At 61.4% G+C, this 13,191-nt stretch overlaps 1 protein-coding gene across 6 annotated transcripts in view; it reads left to right on the top strand.

Moving 5' to 3' along the window:
* The window catches only part of PTK2B (protein tyrosine kinase 2 beta), a 29,776-nt gene that overhangs the window by 8,880 nt on the left and 7,705 nt on the right, over positions 1-13,191 (top strand). For 5 of the 6 annotated variants that reach the window (XM_052809603.1, XM_052809602.1, XM_052809601.1 and 2 more), the window contains exons 2-16: positions 5,349-5,596; positions 6,901-7,079; positions 7,214-7,301; positions 7,679-7,758; positions 7,953-8,015; positions 8,403-8,457; positions 9,324-9,464; positions 10,443-10,517; positions 10,617-10,718; positions 11,156-11,273; positions 11,508-11,547; positions 11,637-11,683; positions 11,984-12,037; positions 12,376-12,473; positions 12,566-12,650. In XM_052809603.1, the coding sequence (XP_052665563.1) occupies positions 5,349-5,596; positions 6,901-7,079; positions 7,214-7,301; positions 7,679-7,758; positions 7,953-8,015; positions 8,403-8,457; positions 9,324-9,464; positions 10,443-10,517; positions 10,617-10,718; positions 11,156-11,273; positions 11,508-11,547; positions 11,637-11,683; positions 11,984-12,037; positions 12,376-12,473; positions 12,566-12,650 (1,473 nt within the window). Of the gene's footprint in view, positions 1-1,321; positions 1,399-5,348; positions 5,597-6,900; positions 7,080-7,213; positions 7,302-7,678; positions 7,759-7,952; positions 8,016-8,402; positions 8,458-9,323; positions 9,465-10,442; positions 10,518-10,616; positions 10,719-11,155; positions 11,274-11,507; positions 11,548-11,636; positions 11,684-11,983; positions 12,038-12,375; positions 12,474-12,565; positions 12,651-13,191 lie in introns of those variants that run through there. The other variant, XM_052809605.1, reaches the window with a different exon arrangement.

Genomic DNA, 13,191 nt, shown 5'->3' with positions numbered 1-13,191 from the left:
GCCCCGGGGAGGGGGGGGAGGAATGGGGGCAGTGGGACCATGCCGGTGCCCCTCAGCCAGCTCCCACCGCTGGACCAGGCTCCCTGCTGCCATCCCACCTTGCATCCCACCTCCCAGGGCCGTCGCATCCCGCTGCCAAGCTGGCAGCTTCGTGCGTGCGCCGGGGATGCGCCGAGGCCAGCCGGTGTGAAATCCCACAGGGATGAACCCTCGCTGGTGGGAAAGGGGAGAGATGCCCTGGGTGGGCAGGACCGGGGGAAGAGGGGATGGAGGACAGGAATGGGATGTGCAAGGAGGCAGGACAGCCGGCATTACACCCCATGGCAGAGGCTCGGATCTGGCTGGAGCTCGGCTCCCAGCCGTCGTGGAGGTCCCGGCAGCTCCCTGAGGCATGTTTTTGCGTTGCCAGCCCTCAATACCTATCCAGGATCTGCGGTGGAGAGGCAAAAACCTGCTCCCCGTGTTCTCTGGGGGACAGGGCTGAAGTGATGGATGGGAGCTGGACAAGGCAGATTTGGGGTAGATATGAGGAACGAGAGATAAGGCTGGGAGTGCAGCAGGGTGGTCAGACCACCACAAGTGATGGCTTGGAGAGCACCCATCCCCACTCCCAGTTATACGGTGGAAACTCACTGGTTTCGGTGCTGAAACAGGGCTGGAGTGTGATGCTGTAGGTGCCAAACAGGGTGAGAGCCTGTCTGTTCCCCGGGGAACTGGAGCAATAAAGTAATGAGTCATTTAAATACCTGCATAGATAGGGGAAGGGCCGGGGGCTGGGGAGGGGGGGACAGAGCAGGCAGCCCTGCCTGCTGGGGCCCTGCCTGCACTGTCCCCTGCCATTGAGGAATGCTGCTCCCCGGGGTGACTCAGGCTGGGCTGAAGTCCCTGGCTTGCTCCCGGGGCCGTGTTTTCCTTGGATGGAGCCAGGATCCAACTTGGCAGCAGCCGAGAGAAGAGGCAGGATGGTTTGGGGTGGGATGCGCTGGGTCCCGGCATGAGGGACCCCCGACCCCTGCAGGGTCTTCGGGTCAGATTCCCGCCCCCCCCCAGCACAGGCGCTTCGGGGTCGTGTCATCGCCCAGTGGGACCCGAACCTCGAGGTTTGCAGAGGAGAGGGATACGAGCTGCCTTCTCTGCCTGCTGCCTGCATCCACCTCCCTGTGCTGAGACCACCCAAACTGGTCTTCCGGGCAGGAGCGAGCCGTGCCTCAGTTTCCCCCATCTGTACGACGGGCTTGAGCAACCGCTTGCGGCACGTGTGTGAGCGTGCCTGCGCGTGGGCCCTGCCTGCCTGGGTGCTATGCAAATACTTCTGCGCACGCTTGTCAACCGCAGCAGGAAACGCCGGCTCCATCAGCGCCGGCTCGGCGTGGGGACGGAGGGGACGGTTGCCTCTCCGTAAGTCCTACTTGCCTCCTGCACCCCCTTCTCTGGGTGCCTGGGGTGCCCCAGGGTGCAACGGTGGGACCGAGACCCTCGCCTCCTCGAGGAGGTGGGCGGAAGGCTGAGCACGGGCAAACTGGTCGCGCTGAGTTGGGGAAGGGGCTCGGTGGGGTTTCAGCGTGTCGCTGTGGCCGTGGCCGTCAGCCCAGGTGCGTCTGGGGTTTGGGGTAGGGCTGGAGGAAGGGGCACCCCCGGCATCAAACTTTTCTGAGAATGTGGGAGCGAGCGAAAAAACTTCCTGATCCAGGGCTGTGCCGGGGTGCGGGACGAGAGGTGGCTTTGAGCCGTCGTGGGGACCTTTCGGGGTGTCACCCACAGGAGAAGGCAACGGGGGCTGCCGGTGGGGGGGACATAGAGCCTGCAGCAAGGGGATGTTGGTGACGGTGGCAGCAGTGCAAGCTCTCGGTTTCATTTCGTGGGCTCCACCGTCCCCGTCTGCCTGGCTGGAGCTGCGTCACGCGTACGACACGGCTGTCCCCACTGGGGACAGAACCGGGCTCCGGTGGGACACGTCCCCACGGTGGGACACGTCCCCGCGCCGGAGAGGAGGCGAGCGGGCAGGGGGTGGAGGTCCGGGGGGCTTGGGCTGTGGCCAGGGCCCCTTCTTCATCCCTGAAGCTGAGAGGCAGAGTATGGCCAGGTCCATATGGGGTTCGTGTCCCCTCCAGCCAAAAGGCCCTGGGGATGTGTCCCCCCAGGCGCTGCACAGCTGCGGTGCAGGCAGGGTGCAGGCACTGCCTTCGCTGCGCTTCCCGGCTTTATTTTGGATGGGCATCTCGACCCGTGCAGGGGCTGGGAGATTGTGGGGTGCTTGGCTGGAGAGCTGGAGCCGTCCCTTGTGTCCGTGCTGGGCTTGAGGGGACATCGAAACACGGGATGTGCCCTTGTTCGTGCTGGCTGCCTCTAGCCCTGGCCATCTCCGGCCGTGACGGTCAGAGATGCTGCTCAGGGGCAGCGGGATGCTGTCTGCGGGATGCTCTCTGCATCGTTCATCAGGGTAGGGACACGGAGGGGACATCCAGCCCCGGTCCTGGCCCCGTGGGCTCACTGAGAGCGTGAGGGGACATGTCGTGGGAATGGGGCTGGAGGAAGAAAGCAGAAAACGAAGAGAAAGTGGGGAAAAAGAAGATGAGCCAAAGGGAAACATTTTGGGTCCATGTGCCCTGAGAAATACCAGCATGCTTCCTAAGTCAGCCATTGCCCCTCTCAACCGAGGGCCAAACTCCCCCTCCCCGGGGGCTGGCTTGGGCCATTGTCCCCACCGTGACACCCCCCTGGGAAGGTCCCTCTGAAACCCAGAGAACGCAGGGTTTGGGTTTTAGCTATTTAGTGAAAGAAATCTTTATTTTCCCTATTTCTGGGAGGAAAAGCTTTCTGGGTACCGGCTTCTTCTGCAGAGCAGCGAGAGCTGTAGCAAAGCCTGAAGCGAAGCATTTCTGTGCCTGCTGCCGAGCTGGGATGGGGGCTTGCTGGTTTTGCTTGACCCTCTCCCTGGTTAAGACTGGTTGAGCAGGGAAACCCTCATCCAGCACAGCATGATGCTGGGCAGCGGCAGCGTGGATGCGGTCTGCGGGCTGGTGTTGCTCAGGCATGTAGCATCCATGGTATCGCTTGCAGGGATGGCCTCGGCTTCCCCGGCATGGCCGGAGACAGGACAGGGCAAGGGGGGATGCCCTGGTTGTCCGCGCTGCAGCCAGCCCTTGCAGCCTGTATGAGAAGGGGATCTGGCTAAAAGGCACATCGCCTGCAGGGAACCAGCCATAGGGGTGTTCTGCAAAGGATGTGGGTTGCTGCAAGGTCCTCCTTGTGCAGCCTGAGAAACTGCTGTGAAGGAGAGAAAAAAAATCAAAACTCAGTGTGAAAAACGCACGCGAGCTCACGAGTGTGTGACCGCCGGCGTGGCTGGGCTCGCTGCCGGCCCGTGCAAGAGGCGAGAGTGCCCAGCTCAGCGCTGCTGCCTCGCTCAGGTCCAAGGTTAGCATCCCAGCATCCCATCCCTGTCGTAGCAATGCTCCATCGCAGCCACGGGGATGCGGACCCTCTTTCCCTTGGAGAAACCCGGAAAACAAAGTCTGGGCCGTCCACGCGTTGCACCGCTGCCAGCAAAACCCTTGGTACGGATCCGAAAGTGTCAGGCTACGCCGCGCGTATTTTTAGGCCAGTGACTCAGGAGAGTTGCTTTAAAAAGCCGAAGCTTGCGGGAGGCAGCACGCAGCATCCCGCTAGCTCGCAAGCTCGCGCGGGGCTGTAATTACAGCGAAGCCGCCTCTAAGCGCTGTGCAAATGATGTTGCAAATCCCAGCGAGGAAGGAGAAGCGGGGGAACGGGGGAAGAAAACCTCAGCAGCCAGCCTTGGGAAGGGTTCCTGCTGACAGCTCCTTGCTGCATGTTTTTCCTTGCCGTCTCCCCCATCGGTGCTTGGTTTTGCAGAGGCCGGCGATGGGGAGATGGCTGCAGCCCGGACCTGCAGTTCCTGCCCATCCTCGCTGCTCCCCCCCCCCCGGGTCGGTGCTGCCGGGGCTGCGTGCGAGCGCTCCCCATCCGCTCCAGTGCCGAGGCAGCCGGCCGCGAAGTTTGGGCGCATCGCCCCCGGGTGAGACGAGGGATGCTCTGATGCTGTTTGCTGCCGTATCAGAGGCCGTCTCGGCCCGTCCGACCCCGTGGGTATCGTGGGGAGAGCGGGACCCTCAGCCCCACGCAGGGGGATGTATGGGACGTCCCCGCAGCCGGTCCCACCGACTCCATCCCCTCCCTGCAAATCTCTTTGCAAATCTGAATTTGTCCCGTGCATCTGGCTGTGCTGGCTGGTTTTTTTGCTCGCTCAAGCTCTGTGTAAAGCTGTGTGATTTCCTGGGAAGCCAGTGGCTGGGCTGAGAGAAATATCTGTACTCTTACAGGGTTATGTGAGCTGAGTTTGCCCAGCCTCAGCCCAGATGCATATCCAGAGAGGTAGAGAAAGCAATCCAGAGCAAACCCTCTTCTGTGCCAGCCCTGCCCAGCTTGCAACCCAAAAGCCACGTGAAGAGGAAAATTTTGGATCCATTCAGATCATCCAAGACTGACATACCCCGTTCAGTGTTTTTCTCAGCGAAGAGAAAACTCAAGCCACTTCCCTTCTGGCTCAAATGACATTTTTTGAGCAGGCTTCTGGGTTTTATCCCCTCTAAAAATAAAAGAGCAAATCAATATAAACAAGTATCGCCCTTCCGGGGGAGAAGGAACCCGGCTTGCTTGCCCCTTTTTGCTTTTTATTGGTTTTTTTTTGCAAAGCTATCTGCTAAATTCAGCTCGGTTGGGAGGTCACGTTGTTGAACTGCAGCTGCAGCTGCAGGTACCCGTGCTGGGAAGCTGGAGCCTGAAACCTTCACCCGGGTTTCATGGAGGGGAGAAAATGGTGAGTGCTGGGGACACAGAAGCATTGCTCCGGAGGTGCTGGGGACACACAGGGACTGCTCCGGAGGTGCTGGGGACACAGAGGTATTGCTCTGGAGGTGACAAGGGCACAGAGGTATTTCTCTGGAGGAGATGGGGACACACAGGGACTGCTCTGGAGGTGCTGGGGACACAGAGGTATTGCTCTGGAGGTGGTGGGACACATAGGCGCTGCTCTGGAGGTGACAAGGACACAAGGCTCTGCCCAGAGGTGCTGGGCTCAGCAGTACCCGGTGGCCGTGCATGGCCGGGGGCGTACGGCAGGACGGAGGGCACCCTTTGTTGCGCTCTTTCTTTCTTTATTTTCTCTCTCCATCCGTCTCTCCATCCCTTCCCTCCTGGGGGTGTCCCCGCTGTCCCCATCCCACCCCTGCCTCTCCCATCCCCATCTCCCCGACCCTCTCCCCATCCCGCAGGGTGACCCCCCCACTCTCCAGAGTCCCCACCGTGCCAGCGCGGTGTCTGTCCCACAGGGAAGGGATGCTCAGCTCCTAGCACCCCCGGCGTGGTGAGGATGTCGGCCATCCCCGAGGCGCTGGGTCGCCCACGGAGCAGCTCCTCCCGCAGCCTGGCCGGGACGCTGGAAGCCACCCTGGGCATGGGGACGTTGGAGATGGACAAGGAGGAGATGCGGATCCTCAAGGTGTGCTTCTACAGCAACAGCTTCAACATGGGCAAGAACTTCAAGCTGGTGAAGTGCCCCGTGACGACGGAGATCCGGGTATGTGGGCAGGGGGGTGGACAGGGCAGGGGAGGGGGGGCTGTTTTGTCCACCCGGCATCAGAGCTAGCTCCCTTCCCAGACACCCTTTCCCATGACATGATAGCCCCCAGAGCCCTGTGGCTGAGAAGCACCAAAACCTGGAGGACAGAGAGAAAATTTGGCCATCTCTGGTGGCTCAGGGGGCCCTTAGAGAGGGCGAGGGCTCCTTGGCCCCACTGCCCGTTCCTGCAGCAAGGATTGGCCCCGGTGAGTTGCTGCTGGTCCCCTTCTTGGGTAGCAAAGAGGAGTTCCCAGGCCCCAGTGAAGACATCCCCAGGCACAGTGGTGCAGGGAGCAAGTGGATTTGGGACACGAAGGTGCCTTGCAGGGCTGGGGCTCAGCCCGCACTGTCAGGATGAGGCTGGGGACCGGCAGGACCTGGGTCCCCACCTTTCCTCCATCCCCGCTGACCTGCGTGGACACAGGTCCTCGGTGATGAGGGGAACAGTGACCTTCACAGTCCCAAGCCCTCAGCATTTCCCCGTGGCCACGTCATGGTGCCACTGCCTGCTGGGGACCCCAGGGATGCACCCAGCTCCAGGGCCAGCAGCATCTCTTGCTCTCCTGCCCATACTGCAAGCAGGAGAGGACTCATCAGGCTGGGAAGGAGATGCCCGAGGAGGGAAAATGCAAGCTAAGCCGTGAAATGGCAACGGTCTGGCTGTCCTCAGTGCAGGGGTGGGAGCGCAGCCAGCAGGACGCAGGAGTGGAGCAATCCAGAGGTGGTCACTCCTCACCGGCGTCATCTTGGCCACCGGTTCTGTTAATAACCATCAGCTTTTAGTTGGCTTTTTGGCTACCAGAGTGAGAGCAGAGGCCTGGCAGGGTCCTGGGGACTCCCTGCCCGCAATGCCCCAGTTCTGGGGCAGGAGAAACAAGCCACACCGCAAGCTCACCGGCAACAATGATGTCTGCTTTGCTACCTGCTAGCAACTGATGCCGTGCATCAGGTGTAGCTCAGCTGAGGCATAAGGAAGGGTGGAAATGACCCACCTGGGCTTTTATCCCCAACCAAGACACCGCTGGGAGGTTGGATGAGGCATGTTCAGGCTGTGGGTTGTTGCAGAGCAAGCTGGAGGCATCTTTGGAGGCTTCACATGGGGACCGCTGGGGCTGGTGGCTGTGCCCAAGGCTGCGTTTTTGCTCCAGGGACATTTCTGTTGCAGTTGTGCTGTGTTTCTTCCTCATTTTCCTGCTATCTAAAGCTCATCTGCAGCCTGGCTGGGGATGCTGGGGTCTCAGCCCTGCTCCTTTCCACCCCAGGAGGTGATCAGGTCCATCCTGGTGAGCGGCCGCATCGGGCCCGACATCAAGTTGGCCGAGTGCTACGGGCTCCGCCTGAAGCACGTGAAGTCGGATGAGATCCACTGGCTGCACCCGGACCTGACGGTGGGCGAAGTGCAGGAGAAGTACGAGTGCCTGCACCTGGAGGCTGAGTGGAGGTAGGACCCATGGTGGTGGTGTCCCTCTCCGTGTCCCCAAACCCACGTGGGGCAGGAGCGTGGGGACCACCGAGCCCCATTAGAGGGAAAGCTTCTCCAGCATGGTCCTCATCGAGGGGCTCTCCTGTTGCCAGGTACGATCTCCAAATCCGCTATCTGCCGGAGGATTTCATGGAGCGCTTCAAAGAGGACAGGACCACCTTGCTCTACTTCTACCAGCAGGTCAGAGGTGGCCCTGGGGGTCTCCTAGCCCCAGCCAGGTCTCCTCTCCAGCCACCCTGACCCACCCCCTAGCTCCAGGAGGGTGTTTCCTCCTCTCCAGCCCAGAAAACTTGATTCCCAAGACCTTGCAGCCCATTTACCTTCACCCTGGGCTGCTGACGGGCAGCCCCTGTGGTCCCATCCCTCCGCTGGATCTGTGCGTGTCCATCAGAGATAGCTGGTCCCGACCCCTTCACCCCACTCCTGCCCCTGCTGCATCCCAGCACGCAATGCGGGAGGGCATGGACCCTCCGAGCATCCCCTGTGAGCATCCCCTGCCACCATCCCGTGCCAGCATCCATCCCCTCTTCCTCCTGACCCCTGCGTCTCCTCGGCAGCTCCGGAGCGAGTACATGCAGAATTATGCCAGCAAAGTGAGCGAAGGCATGGCCCTGCAGCTGGGCTGCCTCGAGCTCAGGTACGTGTCTCTGCCTGTCCCAGCCTGTCTGCTGCAGTGGGAGGGCTGGGGAGGACGGGGGAGTGAGGGCTGGGGCCGTGGAGGGTTTTGCAGGAGAGGACAGAGTTTCCAGCGCTTTCTTTGCCGTGGTGGGAGGACGTGGGGGGGGGATGCAAGTGCAAGGGTGGCTGTCTGATGTCCCTCCCTTCTCGCAGGAGGTTTTATAAGGACATGCCTCAAAACGCGCTGGATAAGAAGTCCAACTTCGAGTTCCTGGAGTGAGTAGGCACAGCCCGTCCTGCTGGGCAGAAAGCCCCTTACCCCTAAACCCCGCACCCTGTCCAGCCAGCCCCGAGGAGCTGGGGTGCTGCAGATGGCCTTCCTCATCCTCCTGCAGCTCCTTACCGTCCCGCAGCTCCTCATCCTCCCGCAGCCATCAGCCCTGCTGATGGGGAGGGTGCAAGGGGGGGGAGATGGGAACATTTCACCCTGCGCTGGGTGGGAGGCTTCTCCCCCAGGAGCACCCCCTTGCCCCTCAGCACCCACTTTGCTTGGTGCATCCCCCCCCTCGCTGGTCTGCAGGTCCCCGGGGAGGCCCCCCCGCAGCCCTGGGAGCGGGGGTCCCTGCGGGGCCGTTAACGTGCACGGGGGTCTCTGCTCTCCAGGAAAGAGGTGGGCCTGGACCTCTTCTTCCCCAGCCAGATGCAGGAGAACCTGAAGGTGAGGGACGTGTGCGTGGGTGTGGGTGCGGACAGGCAGGGCTGGGTGCACGGGTGCAAGGGGTGTGAGCGTGCACGGACCTGGCTGGGGCTGCTCACGTGCGTGCATTGAAGCGCGCGCGTAGATTTGCACGTGCGCGCGCATCTGCCCACACTTGTGTACGTGTGCGGTTGTGCTCACGCGTGTGACGATGTATCTGCACGCACGCACTCATGCGCACGTGTGTATACGTGCACGTATGGGGCCAGATGTGCGCATCAGTGTGCATGTGTGCGTTTGCACACACGTATGTGCACATCTGCCCACACTCGTGGAGCTTTGCATGCACTTGTGAAGGTGTATCTGCCTCTGTGTGTGCATTCACATACAGGGCTGTGTGTGCTCCTGTGTATATGTGTGCACGGGTGGATTTGCATGTATAGGCATGTCTGCTCACACATGTGAGGGTGTATTTGCACGCATGTGCATATGTATGCATGTATATCTATGCAGATATATGCATGCAAGCACATCTGCTCACACATGTGATGGTGCACCTGCATGCACACATGTGCGTATGTATGCACACATATGGCCATGTGCGCACACATTGCTTTGCATGCACATCTGCCCATACTGGAGTACACGTGAGTGAGCACGCACACACGGAGGGATGCTGGCATGCACACACATGTGGACATACATGGGTGTGCACGCAGATGCACATGCATATGTGCAGGTGCATATTCATATTTGCATGCGTGCATGGGTGCACCTGTGTCCATGTGCGTGCATGTGTCCACGTGCAGCTCGCACCCCCTGCACCCCACATCCCCGCTGCGTGCCTGCCACGTGCCCGGCATGGCTAGCGGCCACTGTGTCCACAGCCCAAGCAGTTTCGGAAGATGATCCAGCAGACCTTCCAGCAGTACGCGCTGCTGCGGGAGGAGGAGTGCATCCTCAAGTTCCTCCATACCCTCTCCACCTTTGCCAACATCGACCAGGAGAGCTACCGCTGCGAGCTCATTGTGAGTCCGCGGGGTGGGATGGGATGGGATGGGATGGGATGGGATGGGATGGGATGGGATGACATCCCCCTGCCTGGGTGCTTTGGGGTCAGGTGCATTGGCTGTGCACCCCCTGTACCAGGCAGTGTGCAGGGGGGCCACTGCAGGATGAGGACAACCTCCATCACAAGCTGGTGTTTGAGGCTGCATCTCCCATGCCCTTAAACCCAGAAAAGTCTTGCTAAAGATGCAACCGTAGTCATCAGTGCTCTCAAGCCGTTAATTAACCCTGCATAGCAGGGCAGCAAGCTGCCCACACTGAAGCATCCCCTGGCACCGTTTAGGCAGCGCAGACCAGGGATGCTTGCAAGTGGCAGCATGGACAAAACCACCCTGCTGTGGGCTGCTCCCGGACCGTGGTCCCCGGACTCGGGTGGGGACTCGGCCACCCCCAGCTTGGAGGAGTCCCTGCGGGGTGTTTCTAAGGCTTAGAAATCACTCGCTGTCCCCCCAAGGGAGACACAAACCCAATATCCCCCATGCAGCCCCCCAGCATCACCTCCCCGAGGGGCAGCTGAGCATCTCTCCCCCTGCCTGCAGCGGGGGGAGGCTCTGGGGGCTCCTTTTTGGAGGATGCTGTGAGCTGACAGGGACTGGGGCTGCGGCGGGGGCTCTGGGGACCTTCCACACCCAGGGGTCCAAACCCAGTGGGTGCAAACCGGTGCCTGAAGTTTGCTGAACCCCTTTGGGGTGAGAAGGCGGCAAACCAGGAGCGCTGGGAACCCCTTTGGGGCCAGGAGGAGGAAAACCAGCCACGCTGGGCTCCTCGCCTTGCACCGTCCACCATCCCCTCCCCAAACCATCCCCTCTTCAAGTCCCGCCGGGAAGGTGATTTTTCCCAAGGTGTCTCACACATGGCAGCAGGTTGAGGGAGGGGACCTGGCTCTGGGGGTACCTGCCCCCTAAAATTTGCATCCTCCTTCTGCTGCCCCCCCCCAGCAAGGGTGGAACATCACGGTGGACCTGGTCATCGGACCCAAGGGCATCAGGCAGATGACGAGCAAGGAGGCGAAGGTATGGGGCGGGGGTGTTGGGTGCTGGATGGGGAATGGGGGGTGGCTGCTCTTAAATTGGTGAATAAAGCCGACGCCGGGGCTCTGCCTCTCTCCCCAGCCCACGTGCTTGGCCGAATTCAAGCACATCAAGTCCATCAAATGCTCCAGCGTGGAAGAAGGCCGGGCTGTGCTGCAGCTGGGGCTCAGCGGCACCCCCCAGGTGAGGAGGCATTGGGGGGGCTGCCCCTGGTGCTGGGGGGTGTGGGTGGGATGGGGCATCCTCCGGTGCTGTGGGGTGGTATCGCATCCCTGTGGATTAGGCAGGACTTGGTGGATGGTTCTGTTTCCACCGAGAGAGCTCCTGCCTCCAGCCCCGGACGAGGGGAGACTGTCCCCCAAAGCAGGACACGTCCAGGCTGTCCCGGGGGTGCCCCTGCCCCAAGGGTCCACCCCTGCTCAGGGGTGGTTTGGTGCCGGGTGTGTTGGCTGGGGTGTCCTGGGAAAGATGATGTTGGAGAAACCGGGATCAGCTGCAGAGCAGGGAGGTGGTCACCAAGCTACCCCAAGGCGGAGAGAAATGGGGGACCCCCCCATCCCAGCATCCCCCTGCCCCAGCTTTGGGCTCACTTGACCCCCCATCCCTGCTGTCTCCCCCAGTCCCTGGCTATCAAGACGGCTTCTCTGGCAGAGGCAGAGAACATGGCCGACCTCATCGATGGCTACTGCCGGCTGCAAGGGGACTTGGAAACCTCCCTCATCATCTTCCCCAGGAGAGGTGAGCGCCCTGGAGGGCACCGACCCCGCCAGGGTCCTCACCCCTGTCCCCCCCCAAGCCCTTCTCTGCTCTCTCCATGGCCACAGCATCACCCGTGGCTTTAGAGTGACCCCAGCTGAGACCCACCAAACTCACTGCATGTGTGGTCGAGGCATCTGGGGGGCGGGGGGGCCAGCACCCATCAGGCTCCTATGGGGGTGGCTGGGAACTGACTGTCCGCTGTCCTCTCCACAGAGCGGGAGAAGAGGATCAGCCTGCCGCAGATCCCGGCCCCGTGAGTAGCGCCTGGTCCTGGAGTGGGGCTGGGACCCCGTCCTGTCCCCCCACCCCGCTCCCTGACCCCGACCTCTTCCCACCCCACAGGCACCTGGAGGAGAGGCAGTTCACGCTGTCGGACAGCATGAGCGTGGGTGAGTTTTCGGCTCTTCTCCTCCTTTCCCAGGGGATACAGGCAGGGCTGTGGGACACCGGTGTATGGGGATTTGGGCGTTTGGTGGAACTGGACACCCCGCAGCCCTTTACCTGGGGGGTGAGATGCAGCCGAGCATCCCAGAGGAGGGCTAGGCTGGCATCCTACACGCTCCCGATGACCGAGGTCCCTGCGGGGGCTGCTCTGGGCTTGGAGGCTGGACCCCGTGGGGATGCTGCAAGAAACCCCCCTGCCCGGTGAGCTGCTCGAATCCCTGCCTGCAACCTCTTTCTTGCCCTAGACTCTGATATTTATGCTGAAATCCCTGATGAGTCCACAAGACCGAGGTCTGGAGGTAGGTGCCATCCCCTGGGTGCCCTCTTGCCCATCTCCCAACACCCCAACCAAGCCCTCCCAATTTCCTCCTCCATTCCCCCAAAGCTGGGAACAAGGTTTTGCCTGCACTGCCCAGCTTACCCCCCCCAGAGGGGCTGAAGGAGCTGGGATCACCCCTTGTGCCATGGGGCAGGACCTCTGGGTCCTTGCCGAGGAGGTGATGGAGAGGGTTGGTACCCAGGGATCGCCAACATCTCCCGCTTAGTATGGGGGCTCTGCCTGCGGAATAGGCAGGGGTACAGGCAGCTTTCTGCCCGCTGGCGCTGCCACCTCTGCCCTGCTCCCCTGTTCATGAAGTCCAGCACTACGGGATCTCCCGGGAGGACATCACGTTGGGCAGGATCCTCGGAGAAGGCTTTTTCGGAGAGGTCTACGAGGGGATCTACACCACCCCGGTGAGCGTCCTGCCCTCTCCCTGCCCTGCCTGCCTCCTCCACGGCCGGGGGGAGTGGGGTAAAGCAGCCCCCACCCCTCCTTCTCCTTGCAGAAAGGCGAGCGGGTCAATGTAGCCGTGAAGACCTGCAAGAAGGACTGCAGCCCGGAGAACAAGGACAAGTTCCTGAGCGAAGCGGGTATGCCGGGTGGTCCTGCTGCCCATCGGGGGGGATGGAGCTGGCTCAGCCCCCCCCCGGGGCTCGCATAGGTGGGCAGAGGACAGATGTGGGGGGCCTGGTGGTGTCTGCAGCACTGCAATGGTGGGGTGTTACAGACAGGATGGCAGATACCCTCTCCTGGCATCTTCTGGTCCCTGTTTGGGGACAAATTACCATTGCAATGCAGGACAGAGCAGGAGGAGGGAGGTGGCCCATGCCCTTGCCCCTGTGGCAGGGCTGTTCTCCAAAATTACTGGTTTATGGGAGGGATGGCTACCGGGAGTGGGGAAGAAAAGCTGCTGAATCCTCGTGTGAGAGCAGACAGGCACCACCTGGATGCAGATCCCTGGGGAGCTGGAAACCAGGAGCCCCAACCCCTCTGGCGACGTACTAGGCTATTGCTGGGAATTCCTCCTGCTCTGTCTCCACTTTCATGGCAGAGACCTGCCCCTACACCCCAGGAGAGGAGTTTGGGCTCCTGGAGGGGGGGCCCTCCCATTGCAGGGTGTCTGACATGGTC

The sequence above is a fragment of the Harpia harpyja genome, chromosome 15 (genome assembly GCF_026419915.1).
Source record: "Harpia harpyja isolate bHarHar1 chromosome 15, bHarHar1 primary haplotype, whole genome shotgun sequence".
NCBI classification, from domain to species: domain Eukaryota; kingdom Metazoa; phylum Chordata; class Aves; order Accipitriformes; family Accipitridae; genus Harpia; species Harpia harpyja.
Note: the sequence above shows the minus strand (reverse complement) of the source record. Positions and strands in the feature narration are given on the sequence as shown.